The sequence below is a fragment of the Castanea sativa genome, chromosome 12 (genome assembly GCF_040712315.1).
Source record: "Castanea sativa cultivar Marrone di Chiusa Pesio chromosome 12, ASM4071231v1".
Classification (NCBI taxonomy): Eukaryota; Viridiplantae; Streptophyta; class Magnoliopsida; order Fagales; family Fagaceae; genus Castanea; species Castanea sativa.
In genome coordinates this window covers 11,603,509-11,621,560 of record NC_134024.1, presented here as the reverse complement: position 1 = coordinate 11,621,560, position 18,052 = coordinate 11,603,509, and the positions used below count along the sequence as shown (strand labels likewise).

The 18,052-nt window shown below is 36.5% G+C and overlaps 3 protein-coding genes across 3 annotated transcripts; 2 read left to right on the top strand and 1 right to left on the bottom strand.

Annotated features, from left to right (window-relative positions):
• The first annotated feature begins 230 nt into the window (after window positions 1–230).
• On the top strand, window positions 231–2,981 carry LOC142619020 (uncharacterized). The gene is made up of 5 exons (XM_075792092.1): window positions 231–348; window positions 1,592–1,683; window positions 1,785–2,234; window positions 2,326–2,384; window positions 2,493–2,981. Exons 2-5 carry the CDS (start codon window positions 1,626–1,628, stop codon window positions 2,703–2,705), a joined length of 780 nt encoding a protein of 259 aa, XP_075648207.1. The 5' UTR covers window positions 231–348; window positions 1,592–1,625; the 3' UTR covers window positions 2,706–2,981.
• Window positions 2,982–3,860: 879 nt separating this feature from the next.
• On the top strand, window positions 3,861–13,057 carry LOC142619756 (proline--tRNA ligase, chloroplastic/mitochondrial). The gene is made up of 11 exons (XM_075793018.1): window positions 3,861–4,310; window positions 4,427–4,483; window positions 4,911–5,021; window positions 5,196–5,282; window positions 5,402–5,515; window positions 5,606–5,812; window positions 7,581–7,718; window positions 10,536–10,697; window positions 11,294–11,493; window positions 12,183–12,266; window positions 12,583–13,057. The coding sequence occupies exons 1-11, from the start codon at window positions 3,915–3,917 to the stop codon at window positions 12,722–12,724; spliced, it is 1,698 nt and encodes a 565-aa protein (XP_075649133.1). The 5' UTR covers window positions 3,861–3,914; the 3' UTR covers window positions 12,725–13,057.
• A 233-nt stretch (window positions 13,058–13,290) lies between these two features.
• LOC142619755 (ferric reduction oxidase 2-like) lies at window positions 13,291–17,826 on the bottom strand. The gene is made up of 8 exons (XM_075793017.1): window positions 17,631–17,826; window positions 17,086–17,188; window positions 16,801–16,992; window positions 15,863–16,097; window positions 15,113–15,440; window positions 14,677–14,920; window positions 13,696–14,402; window positions 13,291–13,430 (listed from the first exon to the last, which is right to left on the bottom strand). The coding sequence occupies exons 1-8, from the start codon at window positions 17,824–17,826 to the stop codon at window positions 13,291–13,293; spliced, it is 2,145 nt and encodes a 714-aa protein (XP_075649132.1).
• Between the last annotated feature and the right edge of the window lie 226 nt (window positions 17,827–18,052).

The following is an 18,052-nucleotide window of genomic DNA, read 5'->3' as shown; positions in this document are numbered from 1 at the left end:
GGTGGTATTTTGGCCACAATAAAATTAATTTGAAAAAAAAAAAAACCATTAGGAATTTCCATATATTCAGATAGCGAAAAAATTTAAGAATTCTTTTTAGGAATGGACACGTTAAATCGGTAACTATCTCAGGGAGGGGCAATAATGTAAAAGCACAAAATGTTACCGTTAGAACCCAAGGAGTCCTCTGTATATATGTATAGCACCAACCAAATTGAAAGACCCATTTTTAAAATTTGCCTACAAGAAGAAACAGAGAATTCGCATAGAAAACGCAAGAAAATTGTCGAGAAAGTCCCGAGAAAATCTTAAAACAAGAGAGAAAGATCGCCTCCTTGAAACCCATCTGTGAGTTCTCCTTCTTAGTTTTATTTCTTTTGGTTTTTTTCTTCTGATCTGATTGAAAAGTAGATAAATTTTTAAAGAATATCAAATAAAAAGTAGAAGGTAAAGGAGTTTGGTTGCCCAGAAAATGTGAGTTAGTTAAAGAAATTATATATTTAATGTAGGGTTTAATCACTTAGGGTTCATGAACTTGAATGTTTCCACTTGATCAAGTCTAGATAAGAATCAAATCAGAGACCGAAGTTCCATTTTCTCAACAACCAAACAAAAGGGAAACGTGTTTTTGGGAATTTCCTATTAGGGTTTTTGATTTTCTAAAGGATCTTAGGGCTTACGCTTGAAAATTAGAAGATTTATCTTTTTCTTATTAGAGAAAGGGCTTTCTTTTGTGTGTTCTGATTATTAGGGTTTCGTGTATTTTCTTCTTCGGAATATTTTTATGCTTTCATTTTTCTGAAATTGAATATTGTAGAAAAAATTAACCATGCTCTGTTTGGTTGCCAAGAAAAATTGAAGAAGAAAAGAAAGATAATTATAAATTTGAAGCCTTTGATTCTTTCTTTATTTAGGGCACTCCCCTTGTACCCAAGAAAATTAAAAAAGAAAAGAAAGTGGGAATAGTTTAATCCTACTGAATAGGTATTACAATGTTGTTATTTTTCAAAATTTCTTTCTGGCTTTTGCAGTGTCGTGATAGAGGGTTCTTGTTCTTGGTGATGTAGGAGATGGGTCTTGTTTTTCTTTTTGATGAATGGGGAGATGATTCTTTTAGGGAAACTACAATATGTGGTATTATTTTATGTAATTGATCTGTGCACTAAGAATGTTAGAATAATACAATTCAATTCTTGCCTATTTCTCTAGCAATTTGTAAGAAATATAGGGAGGGTGAAGCAGTTGGTGATACTATTAGTAACAAGAATACTTCAAATCTTCTTGGTTTGGTGTTTTTAATGTCATGCTGTTTGATCGGAGATCGAAATTGGTTGGGCGGGGTTGGGTTGGGATCTTCTATTTGCTAAAAATGGAAAGCAAGTGAATAGCATTATCTATACATCTAATCAAAGATTAGATGCACATCTTACAAGATGGAGTCTTAGGATGCCGCTAGTAGAGGGCTCTGGATGCTATTTGATCGTTCATTTTTGTTTCCTAGGTTTTACTCTGTATTTCATATGCACATCTTACTACTTGTTTTGTATTTCATATGCTTGGTTACTCATTCATAGGTTTCTAAGCTTTGCAGGCTGTTGATTATAGTTTTGCCTGAAAAATCGAGAATGGCAATGCATTCTGGTCGTCTGATTCAAGATCAGAATTTTCTTTTTCCCCACAATGGTACATTATCAAAGTTTTTTGTACAACGCTTTAAATTACTCATTTCTCTCCACTAATCTCTTGGGCTATGTTGGTCTAACCTTATGATATCAATTTTGCAGGTTCTTCTGTTGGGAGTAGGACTAATGTCCTGAAAGGGAAAGGAGGTCTTGGTGGAAGGAGACCACTTGGTGATTTGTCGAACTCAGGGAAGCCTGATCTAAATCATGCACCAAAAAAGAAAACTTCCAAGAATCTCACTTTTATTGGTGAAGAATCTGGTGCCTCACAAATAAGAAATGATACAAGCAAAAAGAAAAGCATCTCTAAAGCCTCAGAGAAGGTGAAGACTGGTACCAGGAAAGCGCTTTCTGACATTTCAAACTCTAGCAAGCCACATCTGTATGGGGCATCAAAGAAGAATCTTAACCAGAAGTTTAGTGTGGCAGCACAGGAAGCACTTCATCCTATTGCTGAGGAACAATTCTTGCACAATCATCAAGAATGCATCAAAGCACTGACTAAGGCTATGGACATTGATGAATTTCTGACGACAGTTGGACTAGATAATGGTAATCAAACTTTGTTAACATGTATATATCTTAAACTTTGCAATTTTGCCTAGAAATTTGTTTGTTGATTGATTTATTGTTTTCTGTTTAGATCTTTCCAAGTGCTTAGCATCTCCATGTGCTGCACCACCAGTGTGCAGTAAATTGAAGGTTTGTTGGCATCTCTTAGACAAAATTTTATATATTTTTGGTTTGTTGTCTTAACCTTTTTTTTCTTCAAGAGGAGCCTTTAATAATTACTCTCCTTTATTGGTTCAGCCTGAAAGCCCCTTGAAGTACTTCGAGTTTGAAGAGATGGCTGAGCTGCTGATTGAAGATGATGGGTCTTCTTGGAAGCATGAGCTGTCAGGCATGCCTGCCTCTCCACCTCCTTTCAAAACCCCAAGATCACTGAATCATATCACACCCTGGAAGGACTGCGACTTCATCAATTTTAAGTTGATGGAGACTCCAGAAGTGACGAAGAACTGATTTCTCGTGTAAATGTTTGTTCTCTAGTATGCAATCTGTGGCAAGAATGTGATGACAATTCTATCCCTTCCTCTCTCTCTTGGATGGATTGAAATGCAGACTTTCATATTCTAGAATCGTATTAGCTGTGGCTTGTTAAGTAATTGAATGTTGCCTTGTTCAGAATTTCATTGCTGGTTGTAGCCCCAGAAAGAATATTTTTCTTCTTTGTTGCGTTGTTCAGAAATTTGTTTTAGCTGCTTGTTAAGTAATAGAATGTTGCCTTGTTCAGAATTTCATTGCTGGTTGGTGAATGTCTGAATGATTTTAAAATGAAGCATAGTTGGATTAATCTAATTTGTTATGAGAGTTGGCAATTCAGACTAACTCAGAGATTGTAGAACTATCTTTTGCTTTAGTCCTGGATTTTTCATTTTAGTTCAAGAATGTATTAACATGTTTTTGAATATTGAGGGCAAGCATAATAGCATGGACCTCAAATGTTGATGTTAGATATCTCTGGGGATCTTAGAGAGACACCGTCTAAGCAGGCCTGTTTAACTTCGAATCATATCTAATGATGTATACACTAATAAATTAACTATGAATTAGAATTGAAAGGATTGTATTCCGAAGCTAATGAATTCTGAGGATAATGTAGATAAAAATCAAAATGAACTCTGAGGATAATGTGGATAAAAATCACATCTTAGTTTCATGTTTTAAAAACAAAATTTTTTTGAGTCCCACGTATAAAAACTTGTTTGGTTGAATTTGAAACACGAACACTAAAAAAAAAAAAAAAATTTCTATTTTGTAAAGAACGTATGAAGCGAAAACATAATATACTTTTACTTTTCCAACTCATTGGGTGTGTGAAGTGAAAATATTTCAAAGTGAACATTATCAAGTAGTAGTTGTTAAGTAGTAGTTGTTGTTGTTGTTTCAATTCTCTTTTGGTTGAAATTTGAATGGATTTTTTGCTTGTTGAACTTTGTATCATAGATTTTGTGTTGTTTTGATGGAAGGTTTGTACTTGAAATTTCAGTTTGGATGAAACTAGCTGTGGGCTTCATTTCTTCCATAACATGATGGGCCCCCAACTCAAAAAAAAAAAAAAAAAAAACAATTTGGGCCTATCAAAACCAGAACAGTCTGATAACAAATAAACGGTATATCAAAACCTCATCTCCCTCTCTCTTCTTCACTTGCACACTCAACACAGTAAAAATGGTGGTGTCTCTGAGTCTGAGGCTCCCATCTCTCACTTCTCTCTTCTCTCCCGTCACCACCACCACCGCCAATTCTCTTCGGCGGAGATCTCCGGCGTTTCTACGTCGTAGTCGGAGCCACCGGTTTCAGTCTCAGCAGCTGCCGCCGCCGCCGCCGCTGTTAGCTGCTCGATTCTCGTCGGCTGCGGAGACGGCGAGCGAGGAACAACGAGTCGATAGCAACGCGAAGAGCCGAGTCAACCCGGACAGAGACCGAGTCATAACGCCTCGGTCGCAGGACTTCAACGCTTGGTACCTGGATGTCATTGCGAACGCTGAGCTCGCTGACTATGGTCCTGTGCGTGGCACCATGGTTATTCGACCCTACGGTTATGCCATTTGGGAAGCGATTCAGGTTAATTCTATTTCCCAATGTAATTTCATTTCTCGAGAAAAAAGAGCAAAGGAAAACTATTTCTTTTGATTTTTTGGATTCACAGTGAAAATTTTTGGGGGGTTTTGTTTTTTCAGGAATATCTGAATGTTAGGTTCAAGGAAACAGGTCACAGTAACATGTATTTTCCACAGGTGTGTTGTGGCTCTGATTAATATATGATTATGTTAACTTTCTTATATTTAGCTTCATATATTTGTTCAAGATAAGCACATGAATATATAAATCCTGTTTTTTAGTTTAATTCAGTTAACCAATTTGATCAGAAAGTTCATGGTTTTTGCTTTTGAAATATTCTATTGAGGGGGCATAGATGCACCTTGATTTTTCACTCTGTTGTCTTGCAAAATGAGCTATCTGTGATTCAGTGTTGAGTTCTTTTTTGCAAAAGGGCTATCAAGTTACAAGCTTTTGGCTTGTAACTTGAATGAGGTTATTGACGCCTCATAGTTACAGATGGGTAAAGTCGACTGGAAGGGGCTATACCTGTGCAATTGGCTGTTCGAAATTGACAGTTCTTTGAATGATGTCAGTGAATTGTATCCTCATTTTCTATTGCAGTTTATACCATACTCATTTATAGAGAAAGAGGCTAGCCATGTTGAGGGCTTCAGTCCTGAATTAGCTCTTGTGACAATTGGAGGAGGAAAGGAACTTGAAGAAAAACTTGTGGTACATACACTCTTCAACTACCTCGCATTTGGCCTATATTTTCTTGACATATATGACTGTTTTCCTACGATGATTTTAATCATAATCTGACTGAGGCATGCGCCTTCTTAAGTTCTTAAAAGACTATGACCTAAGGTTTGGCTTTGATTGTTGCACTTCCTGAGGCTCTGGCAGGTTCGACCTACTAGTGAAACCATGGTTAATCACATGTTCACTCAATGGATTCATAGTTACCGTGATCTTCCACTCATGGTTAACCAGGTAGAGCTATGTCATCTCATTTGAAGTGCCTCCAGTTACATTGAAAGGGGGCGGGGGTGTTGGGGGGGACGAGATTTACATACTATTGTTTCTTATTTGGTACAATTTATTTGGTTCAGTGGGTGAATGTCACAAGGTGGGAGCATCGCACAAAACCCTTTGTGAGGACTCTTGAATTTCTTTGGCAGGAGGGACATACTGCTCATGCCACTCCAGAAGAGGCAGAGAAAGAGGTTTGCATCTTCTTTGCATAATGACTACTCTTTGATAGCTGTATCAAAGTATAGTTTTTTTGTTTAATGCTTGGTGCTTCTGAACTGCAGGCTATGCAGATGATTAGTGTCTATACAAAATTTGCTTATGAGCAAGCTGCAATACCTGTTATTGTAGGTCGAAAATCTAGAGTAGAAACATTTGCTGGTGCTTCTATGACCTATACAATTGAAGCCATGATGGGTGATCGGAAGGCATTACAGGCTGGAACCAGCCATAATCTTGGGCAGAACTTCTCTCGTGCTTTTGAAACCCAGGTGGTTGACACTACTGTAATTCCTAATGAGTAATTTTCAAATGTACATGAACACTGCAGCATTCGAAGAATTTCGTTGATTGTGCTTCTTTTTTTAATCTACGCTACTAATGAAGTCAACTGTGAGGTAGTTTTCATTATGCCATTTTCCCATAAAATCTCTAAAATCACCTTGTTTAACAAGTCAACTAACCTTTTAGATAAAAAACTTAATTCTTGTAAGGTTGTTATGGTGTAGATTAATAATTTAAAAAAGTTCTATACTATTATAACCAACTCTTGACTTTTTGCTCTACTCTCTCCACCTGCTTGTGGGTACTTTTCTTCACTATCGAATAACCCCTGTAGCCTCTATTCTACAAATAACTTTTATTTTTTCTTCAAATTTCTGTTAAAAGATGCTCTCTCTCTCTCTTGTTTATGTGTGTGCATGCACGTGCGCATGCACGCGCTCACACACACGTACATATATGTGTGTGTGTTTATTTCTATATGTATGTAGCTATGCATGTATAAACTATGATTTTTCGATACCCTATCAATCTTGATGGGGCTTCTTCACCTATACTTATGAAAATTTATTACAGTTTTGAGATATTGAATAGGTTAAGGGTTCTTATGCAAGAATAATACGATGAAAAATAATAATTTAAATAATTTTTATTTTCTTCTATTAAAAATTGGTATTTTATTATTATCTCTATATGCATTTTAACATCTAGTATTTCTCTTCCTTTATTCCTTAGCTCTCTTCTTCTTTGTAATTAGTGATTTTTTATGTTTTTGCTTTTCCATCTCTTTTTGTACTTTTGATATGCTGGTGCTACTTTGCATTTAGCAGTTTTTTGAATATACATCTTTCTTACCTATCAAAAAAAAAGGGATCTCTATATGCCTTTTATTATTCAAATTCAAGTGAAAATGAAGCCACTTGGCTCAGTATTTTGAACCAAATTTAGAAAACTTACGTATTTCAACGGTTTTAATCTGCAAGTGACCTCACCAATGTATATGAGAATGGGTGTGGCCTCATCAATGTTGATGGGGCTATCGTATCATACTTGTGTGTGTTTGTGTGTGTGTGTGTGCACGCGTGTGTGTGTATCTATACAATGCACTTTCCCACTTTTGTCTCTTATTTTCATGTTCCTCCCTCTACCCCTACTTCTCTTTTCATCCATAATTCTTCAACCCTTGATTTAATCTCAAGGGAGGCTTGGCTTGCATGTAGGTGTGTTTGAAGAGTCTTGTTTTTAATTAATACACTTTTTTACTGCAGAAATTAGTCAACACGTTTTTTGTCTATTACAATGAACTTATTTGGAACAATTTTTCTTTACCAAGTAAAAAAAAAAAAAAAAAAAAAAAATCTGAGTGTGTAAAAATTCAATATTCATGTTATAGGGATGCATTTTCAAGATTATTTTGGCTTCTGTCTTGTCACTGCTTTCATCACTTTTTATTATTTTTTTTGAGTTGCAATATAAGTATAGAACTTAACGTATTGATGAATTACATTCTGATTATAAGCAGCTGCCTAGTGCAAGTGTCATAGTAAGTTGTGCATGGTTTGCCGTCACTAAATTATTTTCATTCTAAAATATATGAGGTAGATGATCTGTTTTTATTATTCACTATTGCCGTGTTTGTTTCAGAGAATTCAGTTTACATTGTTCTTCCCATAAATTCATTAATTACTGATTTTCTTTCTTGAACCATTTTTATGATCTGTCAACTGAAATGAAACTGATTCAAATGTGCTTCTGTAGTTCACAGATGAAAATGGACAAAGGCAACATGTATGGCAAACATCATGGGCAATTAGTACCCGTTTTGTTGGTGGTATTATCATGACCCACGGAGATGATGCAGGCCTAATGCTTCCCCCAAGGGTTGCACCAATACAGGTAGATTGCGATGCCTTTTGGTGTTTTCATAATTATAATATTGCATTTGTTGAGATATATTTTAAATGGTTGAATTCCTAAAGTGTAGGAATGAGACTCAATGTAGTTCATGTGATACAAGATTAGAAAGTTTGTGTTTGATAAAATGGCATAAAAAATTATTACAATGCAATATTACCAGATGTAATTCTGTTAGATTTAACTTAATAATAAATATAGTTTTATTTATGAGTTGTTTGTGTTGGATTGATTCTGACATAAACAAAAAGATCTACAATCTTAGTTAATAACTGTCTTTGCTGCCCTTTTTCTTTGGATAAGTAATACTATTGGTGAAAAATGCAGAAAGGATAAAAAGAATGAAAAGATTAAAGCCTTAGTATTAACAACATAGGCATATAGAATCTAGGAACTCCACTAAAGAGTATGTAGAAAGGTTAAAGGCTGATACCCATTTGAATAGAGTTTTCAAAAAGAGAAACTTGAGATTTGGCAGAGATTGCTCCTTTACCTCAAACATGCTCAATTTTGTTCCCTCTGAATACACCACATAAGACAAGCTGGAGCTGCCCTCCAAACTTTTACAAATCTTTGAACTCCCCTTACTCCATCCCAAGATGGGAGTTGTGTAACCTTATTCGGGGATTTCAGGTGGGAGCTGTGAACTCTGCTGGGGTGAGTATTTCCCACTTGTTATTTGCGGATGACACCATCTTATTTTGTGAGGCCTCTAGGGAGCAGCTACTGTCAATAAAGTTGGTGTTGTCTTGTTTTCAGGCGTTTACGGGTTTGAAGGTCAATGCTGGGAAAGGCGAGATTGTCCCCGTTGGGGAGGTGAATAATCTAGATGCTTTGGCTAATGTGCTTCATTGTAGAGTAGGCAGTTTGCCTATGAAATATTTGGGGATGCCGTTGGGTTCTTCTTTTAAGTCTCCCTCGATCTGGAATCCTATTTTGGAAAAGATGGAGAAGAGGCTCTCTGGGTGGAAGCGTCTCTATTTATCTAAGGGTGGTAGAGGCTCATGTTACTAAAGAGTACTCTCTCAAGTCTCCCGACATATTTTCTATCTCTCTTTACTATTCTTAAAGCAGTGGCGACTAGATTGGAAAGTATTCAGAGGAATTTCCTTTGGGGGTCTTCTGAGAGGGGTTTCAAATATCCTTTGGTGGCATGAGATAAGGTGTGTTTACCTGTTGAGATGGGTGGTTTGGGGTTAAGAAAGGTGGTGCCGTTTAATCAGGCTTTATTAGGGAAGTGGTTGTGGAGATATGGCCATGAAGATACCCACCTGTGGCGCCGTGTTATCTCCTCAAAATATGGCGAGGGTCAAGGGGGGTGGAGGACTAGTGTTTGCAGGAGGTCCCATGGGTGCGGCCTTTGGAGAAGCATTAATGAAGGTTGGGAGAGCTTTTCTAAGCATCTATCTTTTGTAGTGGGGGAAGGCACTCATATCCGCTTTTGGCATGACAGGTGGATTGGTGACACTACTCTAAAAGTTCTCTATCCTGAACTCTATGTGTGTTCAGCGGTCAAGAATGCCTGTATCTCTGAGGTTTTGTGGATTTCAGAAGGGGGTACTGTTAGAGTGTGGAATTTAATGTTTTATAGAGCTTTTGAAGATTGGGAGTTGGCTGCTTCATATTCTCTTCTTCGGCTTATCCAAACTCGCATTCCACAGGGTAGTAGGAGAGATACCCTTTACTGGCGGCTTAAAGGGGATGGTAAGTTTGATACTCGGTCTTACTACCTCGCGATCCGGGGTGCTTCGAATTCTTGGTTTCCTTGGAAGGGGGTTTGGAAACCAAAGATCCCTAAGCGCGTGGCGTTCTTTTTGTGGTCTGCTGCTCATGGTCGGATCCTCACCTTGGACAACCTTATGCTTAAGGGTCGCCCTTTGGTTAATAGGTGTTGTTTGTGTTGCAAGGATGGGGAGTCGGTTAACCACCTTCTTCTTCATTGTCCTGTTACCCATTCCCTATGGTCTTGTTTGCTTCAGGCCTTTGGGATTCTTTGGGTTATGCCAGGATCGGTGGCGGATTTGATATCTTGCTGGCATTAGTGGCATGGAAAGCATAAGTCGGACATATGGAACTTGGTTCCAGGGTGCTTAATGTGGATTGTGTGGTTGGAACGAAATCGTCGTTCCTTTGAGGACAAAGAGAAGACTTTGGTTGAGTTAAAACTTTTATGCCAGCGTAGTCTTTTAGAATGGTCTCGATGTTGGGGCTTTACTAATTGTTCTTCTCTCTCTGAGTTTTTGTCCTCCCTTAGCTTAGTTTCCTATTAGCTTTTTTCTTGTTGTTCATCATCATGAACTTCTTGTATGTCTTTCTTTCTATCTTTTTTAAAAGCTTTCTGATTACCTATAAAAAAAAAAAGATTCCAGCATGGCAGCAACAGAATTTGGCATAATCCAATCAATCCCAACTAGACAAAATATGAACACCCACAAATTGGAAACAAGAGAACAATGCAGCAGAAAATGACTTAACAGATTCCCCATCAGATCTACATAAACAGCACCAATCCTCTATAACAAACCCCTCTTCCAGAGTTTGTTTGTTGTCAAAATTTAACTGTCTTTACTGCTAAAATCCTGTTATTACAAGATATAGGTTGTTTGTTTCCATCTCAATCACTTTCATGAAAAGTGACTAAAATTACGCCTGCTGACAACCTACTTAACTATGTGGTTTAATGTTCTTGTTTCTCAGAAGAATGGATGCATAGTTAAATGCACATTTAAAAAAAAAAAAATTTCTGTTCATTCTTGCTTTTACAATTTATCTTTTAAAATGTGCATTGCATGCTTCCAGGTGGTAATCATACCTATTTGGAAGAAGGATAATGACAAGGTGGCAGTTCTAGATGCTGCATCATCTGTAAAAGAAGTTCTGCAAACTGCAGGGGTAAAAGTTAAACTTGATGACACAGACCAAAGAACCCCAGGATGGAAATTCAATTTCTGGGAGATGAAGGTTTGTCCTTTTTCTTAGGCATCAAACATAAATGCCACTCTTTGGTTGCTGGCTTGCTGCTTCTTCCCTAGGATTTAATAATATGAATTTCTTATGTAGCAAGCTCTCAGCGTTAGTTGAAAAAACCATCAGATGTTTACTATTTCTTCTGTTCATATTCATGCTTCATGTGGAAGTTGTTGGGATGGGCCTTTGATACCTGTCACAAATATGTACACACTTGTACTTAGTTTTGGACTTGGCCTTTGATACCTGTCACAAATATGTACACACTTGTACTTAGTTTTGGACTTCATCATAGTATTCAATCTGTGATATGATCCCATATGGACCTGTTCTCATTCATATACTGGGTCTTGATTGTTGCTTTTAGTATTTTAGGTGCCTTTATACATTTTCACCCAACATTCATTGTTGCTTTACATGCTTACATCATTGTATGGCTTGCATAATATAGTTGGATCTTGATTCTTGCTAACATGAACTGGACCTTTTTTTTTTTTTTTTTTTTTTACATGAGAGAAAATAAGAAAAAGAGTTTGCCCGAAGTTATTGTATTACCATCAAGTACCTCAATAAGATCCTGATTTTTATAGGGAGTCCCTCTAAGGATTGAGATTGGTCCTCGTGATGTTTCCAGTGGAAGCGTGGTCATATCTAGGAGAGATATTCCTGGAAAGCAAGGGAAAGTGTTTGGAATATCTATGGAACCTTCAAGTTTAGAAGCTTATGTAAAAGACAAATTGGACGAGATCCAGTCAGCTCTTCTGGAACAAGCAACTTCATTTCGAGACAGGTGCATACTCTTGATATGGCATTTATTACAAAAAAAAAAAAAAAATTATAATATGAAAATATAGGGCATGGACAGTCTGCGTACCTTTCAGCAAATTTGTGGGTTTTGTATGCACAAAAGTATGTGAGGGATAGGTGTGTTAGAAACCTGATTACATAATCTTCACTTCCAGAAAATATGTCAGCATAATTGACTTATAAAGTATATCTATGTTCACTAATTAAAAAGCTTAAATAAATAGATTTTATGTTCTTTCAAATGGCTTTAAGCATCATAATAAAGAACTTGAATTTCTGCTGGATTTTAACTTAATATAAGTTTATGTGGTTACATGGTTATAACATGGATATGATACGTGCCAAGAGCCTTGTAGCTCAATTGGCACCTCCTGGTGTTTCCAATGGAAATGTCTAGGGATCAAATCCCCCCTCTCTGATTGTAATTATTAAATTATCAAAACTTGGCTATGATAAATCCATGTTATACCTATGGGAAGGCTTCAGAAGACTATTTCTGGTAGCCTGGTAAGTGCTTTCTGGACTTAAACATAATAATGCCTACAACTATGAATAGCTTGGATCTTGCATATTCCTAGATGGCATTTGCTTCCTTTATAGTTTTACTTTCATGTGATTTGACAACATTACACGGACATATGCACCCACTGACAAGGATGATATCTTCTGCAGCAATATTGTTGATGTGAGCTCATATGATGAACTTAAAGTGGCAATCTCCCAGGGCAAATGGGCGAGGGGTCCTTGGTCAGCTAGGTATGTTATATTTAATTATCTTAAATCTTTAGAGGACATGTATGTGAAGTATGTTGAAACATACAACTTAGATCTATGACATTGTAATTTCAATAGGAAAATACTGAAGCTATTATCACTTTTACCATAAAAGACTTAAAAACTAATTTGACAATGAATGTGATCGGGGCCACATCAACAACATAATAAATAAATATTAAATTACCCTTTTGCTTTGTATTTAAAGTTGAAACATGAGTTTGTAAGGTTTATGTAGTAAAATTTCTAGTGATTCTAGCATCACTCATTTTAATATCAAGCTACATTTAATTTCCAGTGATGAAGATGAGTTAAAAGTGAAAGAAGAGACAGGGGCAACCCTTAGATGCTTTCCCTTTGAACAGCCTCAAGGAAATAAAACGTGCTTGATGACTGGTAATCCTGCAGAGGAAGTGGCCATTTTTGCAAAATCATATTAAGGCTCCAAGAATTCTTCTCTTTGAATGAGAAAATCATTGTTTTGGCACCAGTTGTCAATCTTGTCAAGAACTCTTTCTTGCAACTGTATAATTTGGATTAGATTCCAAAGTCATGTACATTATTGATTGTTATTTTCAGTTTGCAATTTTTCTTGAATCTAGTGGAGATGGTTGAGTTGACTTTGGAGGGTGTGGAGTACCTAGAGGAGAAAAGTATATGGCTATTAGCAATTCTAATGTAATCATTTTTGCACTTGTTATGTTCTCAGCATATAACATATATTTTTGTTTTGCTTCTTTACAATGGAATCAGTTTGATTGATTTTCACTCTACAAGTTTCTTTGGATGAATTTTTACTACTTGATACTGAAAGCTTTTCTTTGATCTTTCAATCTTTCTAACATCGTATACAAAAGATCATTTAGGTTATTACAAATCTTAAAAAAGAAACGATAATCCATAGTACTACTTTTAGTAGGTTATAACCGAAGAAGTTCTAAATATTCTATAGGCCTAACATTTTCCAAGTGTGGCTTGTTTGAATCCATGATAGCTTTTCTTAAGCTCACCAGCTAAAGCTAATAGAGTCGAAGTGTAGGTTATTTGCCAAACCAGGTGAACAGATTGCTGCCACGTCGTGTCTTAATCTTTTTGGGCCACTAGCAAGAACTCCAATGCTTGATCCTTCACACCCCATTAGCATTTCTGCAAGAATTGGAAATGCACGGATATCAGATACTGTGACACATTATTTGGCTCTCAAATTCTTCAGAATTGGATTTAACGATTTATTCAGGATGCTGTAGGCAAATAGGAAGTTGGTAACCAGGTGCACGAGTGTGCAACGATGCTAGAATATGGCTTGAAAGTTTGGATAAAAAGTTTGGATAAAAACTATCCATTTGAGAAGTGCTATGTATGTGAGGAATTTTATGATGTTCAAGATCATTGTTGAAGATAAATAGCTTACTTTTCAGATTTGGCCTTTCACCAAGGTGGATCTTTGTGGTTTGGATAAAAGACTGACTGGAAAGGATGTCCAATTCTTTATCAACATTGTGAAACCATGAGCTTGGCGAGGTCATTGGTGTTAGCATATCCACGTTCTGACTTTGCTTCTGTTCTTTACCATTCTGTTTTTTGTTGCAAAGAAAAGCTGCAGTGGCTGTCACAACTATTGACACACATATGAATAACATGTTTAGAGCAGACCTCAAAGTGTAAGAGAATATCTCATCAGAGTTACGGTCAATTGGGTATATATAATAACGTGTGAGAATGCTGATGAGTAGGAGGAAAATGATAAAAGAAGTAGAAATTATTGCGCCAAGCCAGAGCCAGTTATTTGTGCCTAAAACTGCAGAAATTGGTGCATCCAACGAATTGGGTTTGAACCAAATGGTTTGAAGGAGCTTTTGGTCGTGTGTTGTATGTTCTTTCTCTCCTGTTACATAGGCTTCAATTTGTAATTGCAAGCGAGAACTGTCCAGGTTGGTGTCTGAAAGTGGGAGGAGGAGGTCTAGCATGGTAAGATCCGCAGACTTCTTGAAAGCACATATAAGAAGAACCCGTGGAGTCTTGCCGCCTGTTGTGTTGGACCTAAAGAGGAGCTCACGAATGATTGAGATGAAGGGAGTAATGCCGCTTCCTCCGCTCACCATTACTAGCATGTCATGCCTGCACCACATTTCTACTGGCTTAATCAAGGTATGTACATTCAGCATATGCATCATTTCTTTTACAAACATGTGAGTCCCATATTGTGTGTGATCCACATATTGTGAGAGAGATGATGCATGTATTGGATAAATGAGATAATTATTGAACGAACACATAACACATTATAGTGAGTTTTGAATCTTCTAGGGAAAATATCTTAGCAATTGTACATCAATCTGTCTTTTAGATATTCAAACCAAAAATGGGAACAGCTCTAAATGTATGCAAACACCTTAGAAATTGAGTTGAAGGAGGTCCATACGGTCCTTCAATAGAGACCTCAATACGGTCCATAGGTGAAGCGGACGACAACTTCTGATATAATTTCTGTGACCAACTTCCGTTACATTTGATTACGACACTTAGGTGGTCAGGATCCATATTACTGCTGGAGGTGATGGTAAAAGGGTGCCATTGCAGCTTGGAAATGCTAGGCACATTTATGAACATGGTGCTTGTTGGAGTATAGCTCAACTCTGGCAAGAAAATTGCATATCTTAATGTTTCTTCTATATATAATAAGCAGTTTAGGTCCAATTACAATTCCTATCCATGATACTAGTCCAACTGCTTTGTTAGAGATTAAATTGAAGCTGGACCCAAAAAAAAAGAAAAAAAGAGAGCATAAGATTAAATCAGTTATGACTTGCTAAAGTGAAGATTTTCACCTGGGCTCTTGGAGAAATTCAACTCAACTACTTGACATGGTAAAACTCGAGCTGAAACGAAGTGAACCCTTTGTTGGGATTGTAAGAATCTCAAGTACCTATCAATTAAGAAGAGGTATAACCCCGGTAGCATGATGCAAGAATAGGAGAATTCCACATGAAGCAGAAAGAAGACAACAAAGATAATGTAGAGATGATGAGTATAGAAGAAGATCTCGAAAATCTTTCGCCTTAGGGGAGTGAAGGTTGTTGCCCACATGACTAATCCTGACAGCAAAGCTGCTTCTCCAGCCACATTTGAAATACCAGTCTTGTTCCATTTTAGCATCTATGGTCAAGCACAATCAGTTATATAGTATATAGCATATATGACTTATTTCAAAGCGACATAAATTTTTGTGCCTTGTAGAGAGTTATGCGTTGATTTGCTGAATGATGCTGCAAACACAATATTTTTCACAATAATTAAATTGGTAAGCTTTTACTCATTTCCATTTAAGTCTATACTAACATCATTCTTTCTACTCACCAATAACAACTTGTCACGTCGGTAGTTGTGAATTTTTTTTTCCAAGTTATATCATATTTAGCTTAAGATGAAGTGAAAATTTGATTAAATGAATCATGCCATTGCTTAGGCCCCGAGAAAGGCACGAACTTTTGTAAGGCACCATTTATGCTTTTACGTTCAAGCGTTCACAATTCCATAGTCTCTTATAATAAAAACTTATAAAGAATACCATAGTTCACCTGTGAAATTTGATGTGTCTTAGCCCAAAAGAGAATGTAACCTAGGCCATGAGCAGTAAATATGGTCATTACGATATGGCCGAGCCAGATATGATACTTGACGCTTGCCTCAGACGTGAGGCCAATGAGTTGTAAAACCGAAGATCCTCTAGTTATAGGAAAGAAGAGGAAGGCTAAACAGATACTCCCAACAAGGCCTAGCATTAGCGCTGAACTTTCCAACTTTGCTTCCCACCTGCCAAAATTGCTACCTTTAATCACTTTGGAATTTACTTTCTTTGCCTTTTCCTTAGTTCACAAATAGTACAAGAAGAAAAGGAGAAAAAACTTATTAGATACTCACAGTTCTGTATTTGAGATCTCTAATTAAATCCAATCAATGCACTTTTGGTCAATGGGGCATAGCCATGTGATTTCTTGGCCTAGTGGCCAATGCATTTCCTTGTGTATAGGAGTAGTTTCTATGGCCATATGATTGAATTTTATTAAAAAACTTAAGGCCCGTTTGGATTGAGGGAGGAAGGAGGGGAGTGGGGAGGAGTATAATAGCGTTAGTTGAAAATATGCTAATTTTGAGCCAATTCTCCTCGACTCTATTCTACTCCTCCTTCCCCCTTAATCCAAACGAACTTAATCCAAACGAACTATTAAGGTACTACTCTAATGAATGATACGTGGGGTACTAACGATAACGCAAAAGTTTTTTTTTTTTTTTTTTTAAAGGTAAATAGCGGGAGAGGGAGAGGGAGATGAAAGTTTTGAACCATATACGTAGGGTACTAACAAGAACACAAAAGATGTAATTATAACTAGGTTATCACTTAAACCCTTTTAAATTGTTAAAGATGCTTAAAAAATGAGTTTAGCTTTTTAGTTTTTGGTATGATATCACTTAGCATCCATGATAAAAATGGTAAACTTTGAAGAGGATCTCTTACACATGCTCTCTCTTTCGTGCTGCCTCTTGCTTGATATAGGCAAACATACCATGTAAGTAAGAAAAGACCGACCAAATCAAGAGTGCAATAAACATGGTCAAAAAGCATAGTTCAATCCAAGAAACAATTCCAAGAGGCCCTTTCACTAGCACTGGTCTTCTCCATGATGCCAAACAAGAATTGTCCACCTTGCTATAAACAAAAGATCGTTAATTTCTTTGTTTGGTAAAGTCATTTTCTTATTATCTTATGACAATATAAACATATATAAATAAACTTCCGTACCTTTGATTGTTGTTATCAACATTTTTCTTTCTCAAATGAAGGTATAGACAGGCCAAAGTGGCTATCAATAGGATGGGGAATGTGAAAATAAGCATATTTGCACCTATATAATGAAAAGGGAAAAATCTGAGACTGAAAAACTTAACTTGGTTACAACTTGTGAAAAAGAAAAAGAAAAAGTGCTCCCTTTGGCCAAATGATATTTTTAAATTTACAGACTGACCTTGTGTAGTAGTTAGAGAGTTATATTTTTGTAGATAAGGATTGAATAATTAAGCTCATCATTTCATAACATGAAAAAAAAAATTGGTCTTGAATTTCCTTGTCTCTAAAGTTCAAACTTTTAGGACAAATGATATTTTATCAATAACCATTTGGTTTAAATAATAAAATATCTTTACACTTGGATTGTTTTCGTAACAAATTTGAACCACCAACATCAGCTCAATACTAATAATGTTTTGGTTTTTAATTTAGGAATGAACTTTACAAACTTCCACCAAAATGATATAAAAGAGGATTAAATTTTTATTATGAGTACAAACCTTGTGTTCCGAAATATGTTGAATCTGTTTTTGAATGGATAGCAGGCAACCATTTCAAATAAAATGTGTTTGTGGGCATCATGATCCAAACCATGGTGTAACCAATACAAATTATCATCACGAACAACCTTATGGCTGATTGAACGGCCTTCATTCCTTCACTTGAAGCAGTTGCTTTCATCTCTGCCGAATCCATTTCTCCCTCACTGAATGTGCCGAGAGCCACAACAGTACTCCTTGGTGCTTGGGAGAGTTTCTTCCATACCTTATATAGCAAGAATGTAAAATCAATATATCAATATAAAGAAACTTTACGTGGAAGAGCATGACGTTAAACCTCATCAAACTATGCACTGATGTTAAAGGATTACTAATCATTACTATTATTATTATTTTTAGAATCATATTACTAATTAATTGTC

Coding starts and splice junctions, on each gene's coding strand:
- LOC142619755 (XM_075793017.1), bottom strand. CDS start 17,826: ATGGATTCGGCAGAGATGAAAGCAACTGCTTCAAGTGAAGGAATGAAG. Junction 16,098..16,800: donor GCACGAAAGAGAGAGCATGT/GTAAGAGATCCT, acceptor CAATTTTGGCAG/GTGGGAAGCAAAGTTGGAAA. Junction 14,403..14,676: donor CCTTCAACTCAATTTCTAAG/GTGTTTGCATAC, acceptor AATGTGGTGCAG/GCATGACATGCTAGTAATGG.
- LOC142619020 (XM_075792092.1), top strand. CDS start 1,626: ATGGCAATGCATTCTGGTCGTCTGATTCAAGATCAGAATTTTCTTTTT. Junction 2,235..2,325: donor GACAGTTGGACTAGATAATG/GTAATCAAACTT, acceptor TTTTCTGTTTAG/ATCTTTCCAAGTGCTTAGCA. Junction 2,385..2,492: donor CAGTGTGCAGTAAATTGAAG/GTTTGTTGGCAT, acceptor TTATTGGTTCAG/CCTGAAAGCCCCTTGAAGTA.
- LOC142619756 (XM_075793018.1), top strand. CDS start 3,915: ATGGTGGTGTCTCTGAGTCTGAGGCTCCCATCTCTCACTTCTCTCTTC. Junction 4,484..4,910: donor GTAACATGTATTTTCCACAG/GTGTGTTGTGGC, acceptor TTTCTATTGCAG/TTTATACCATACTCATTTAT. Junction 5,813..7,580: donor CTCGTGCTTTTGAAACCCAG/GTGGTTGACACT, acceptor GTGCTTCTGTAG/TTCACAGATGAAAATGGACA.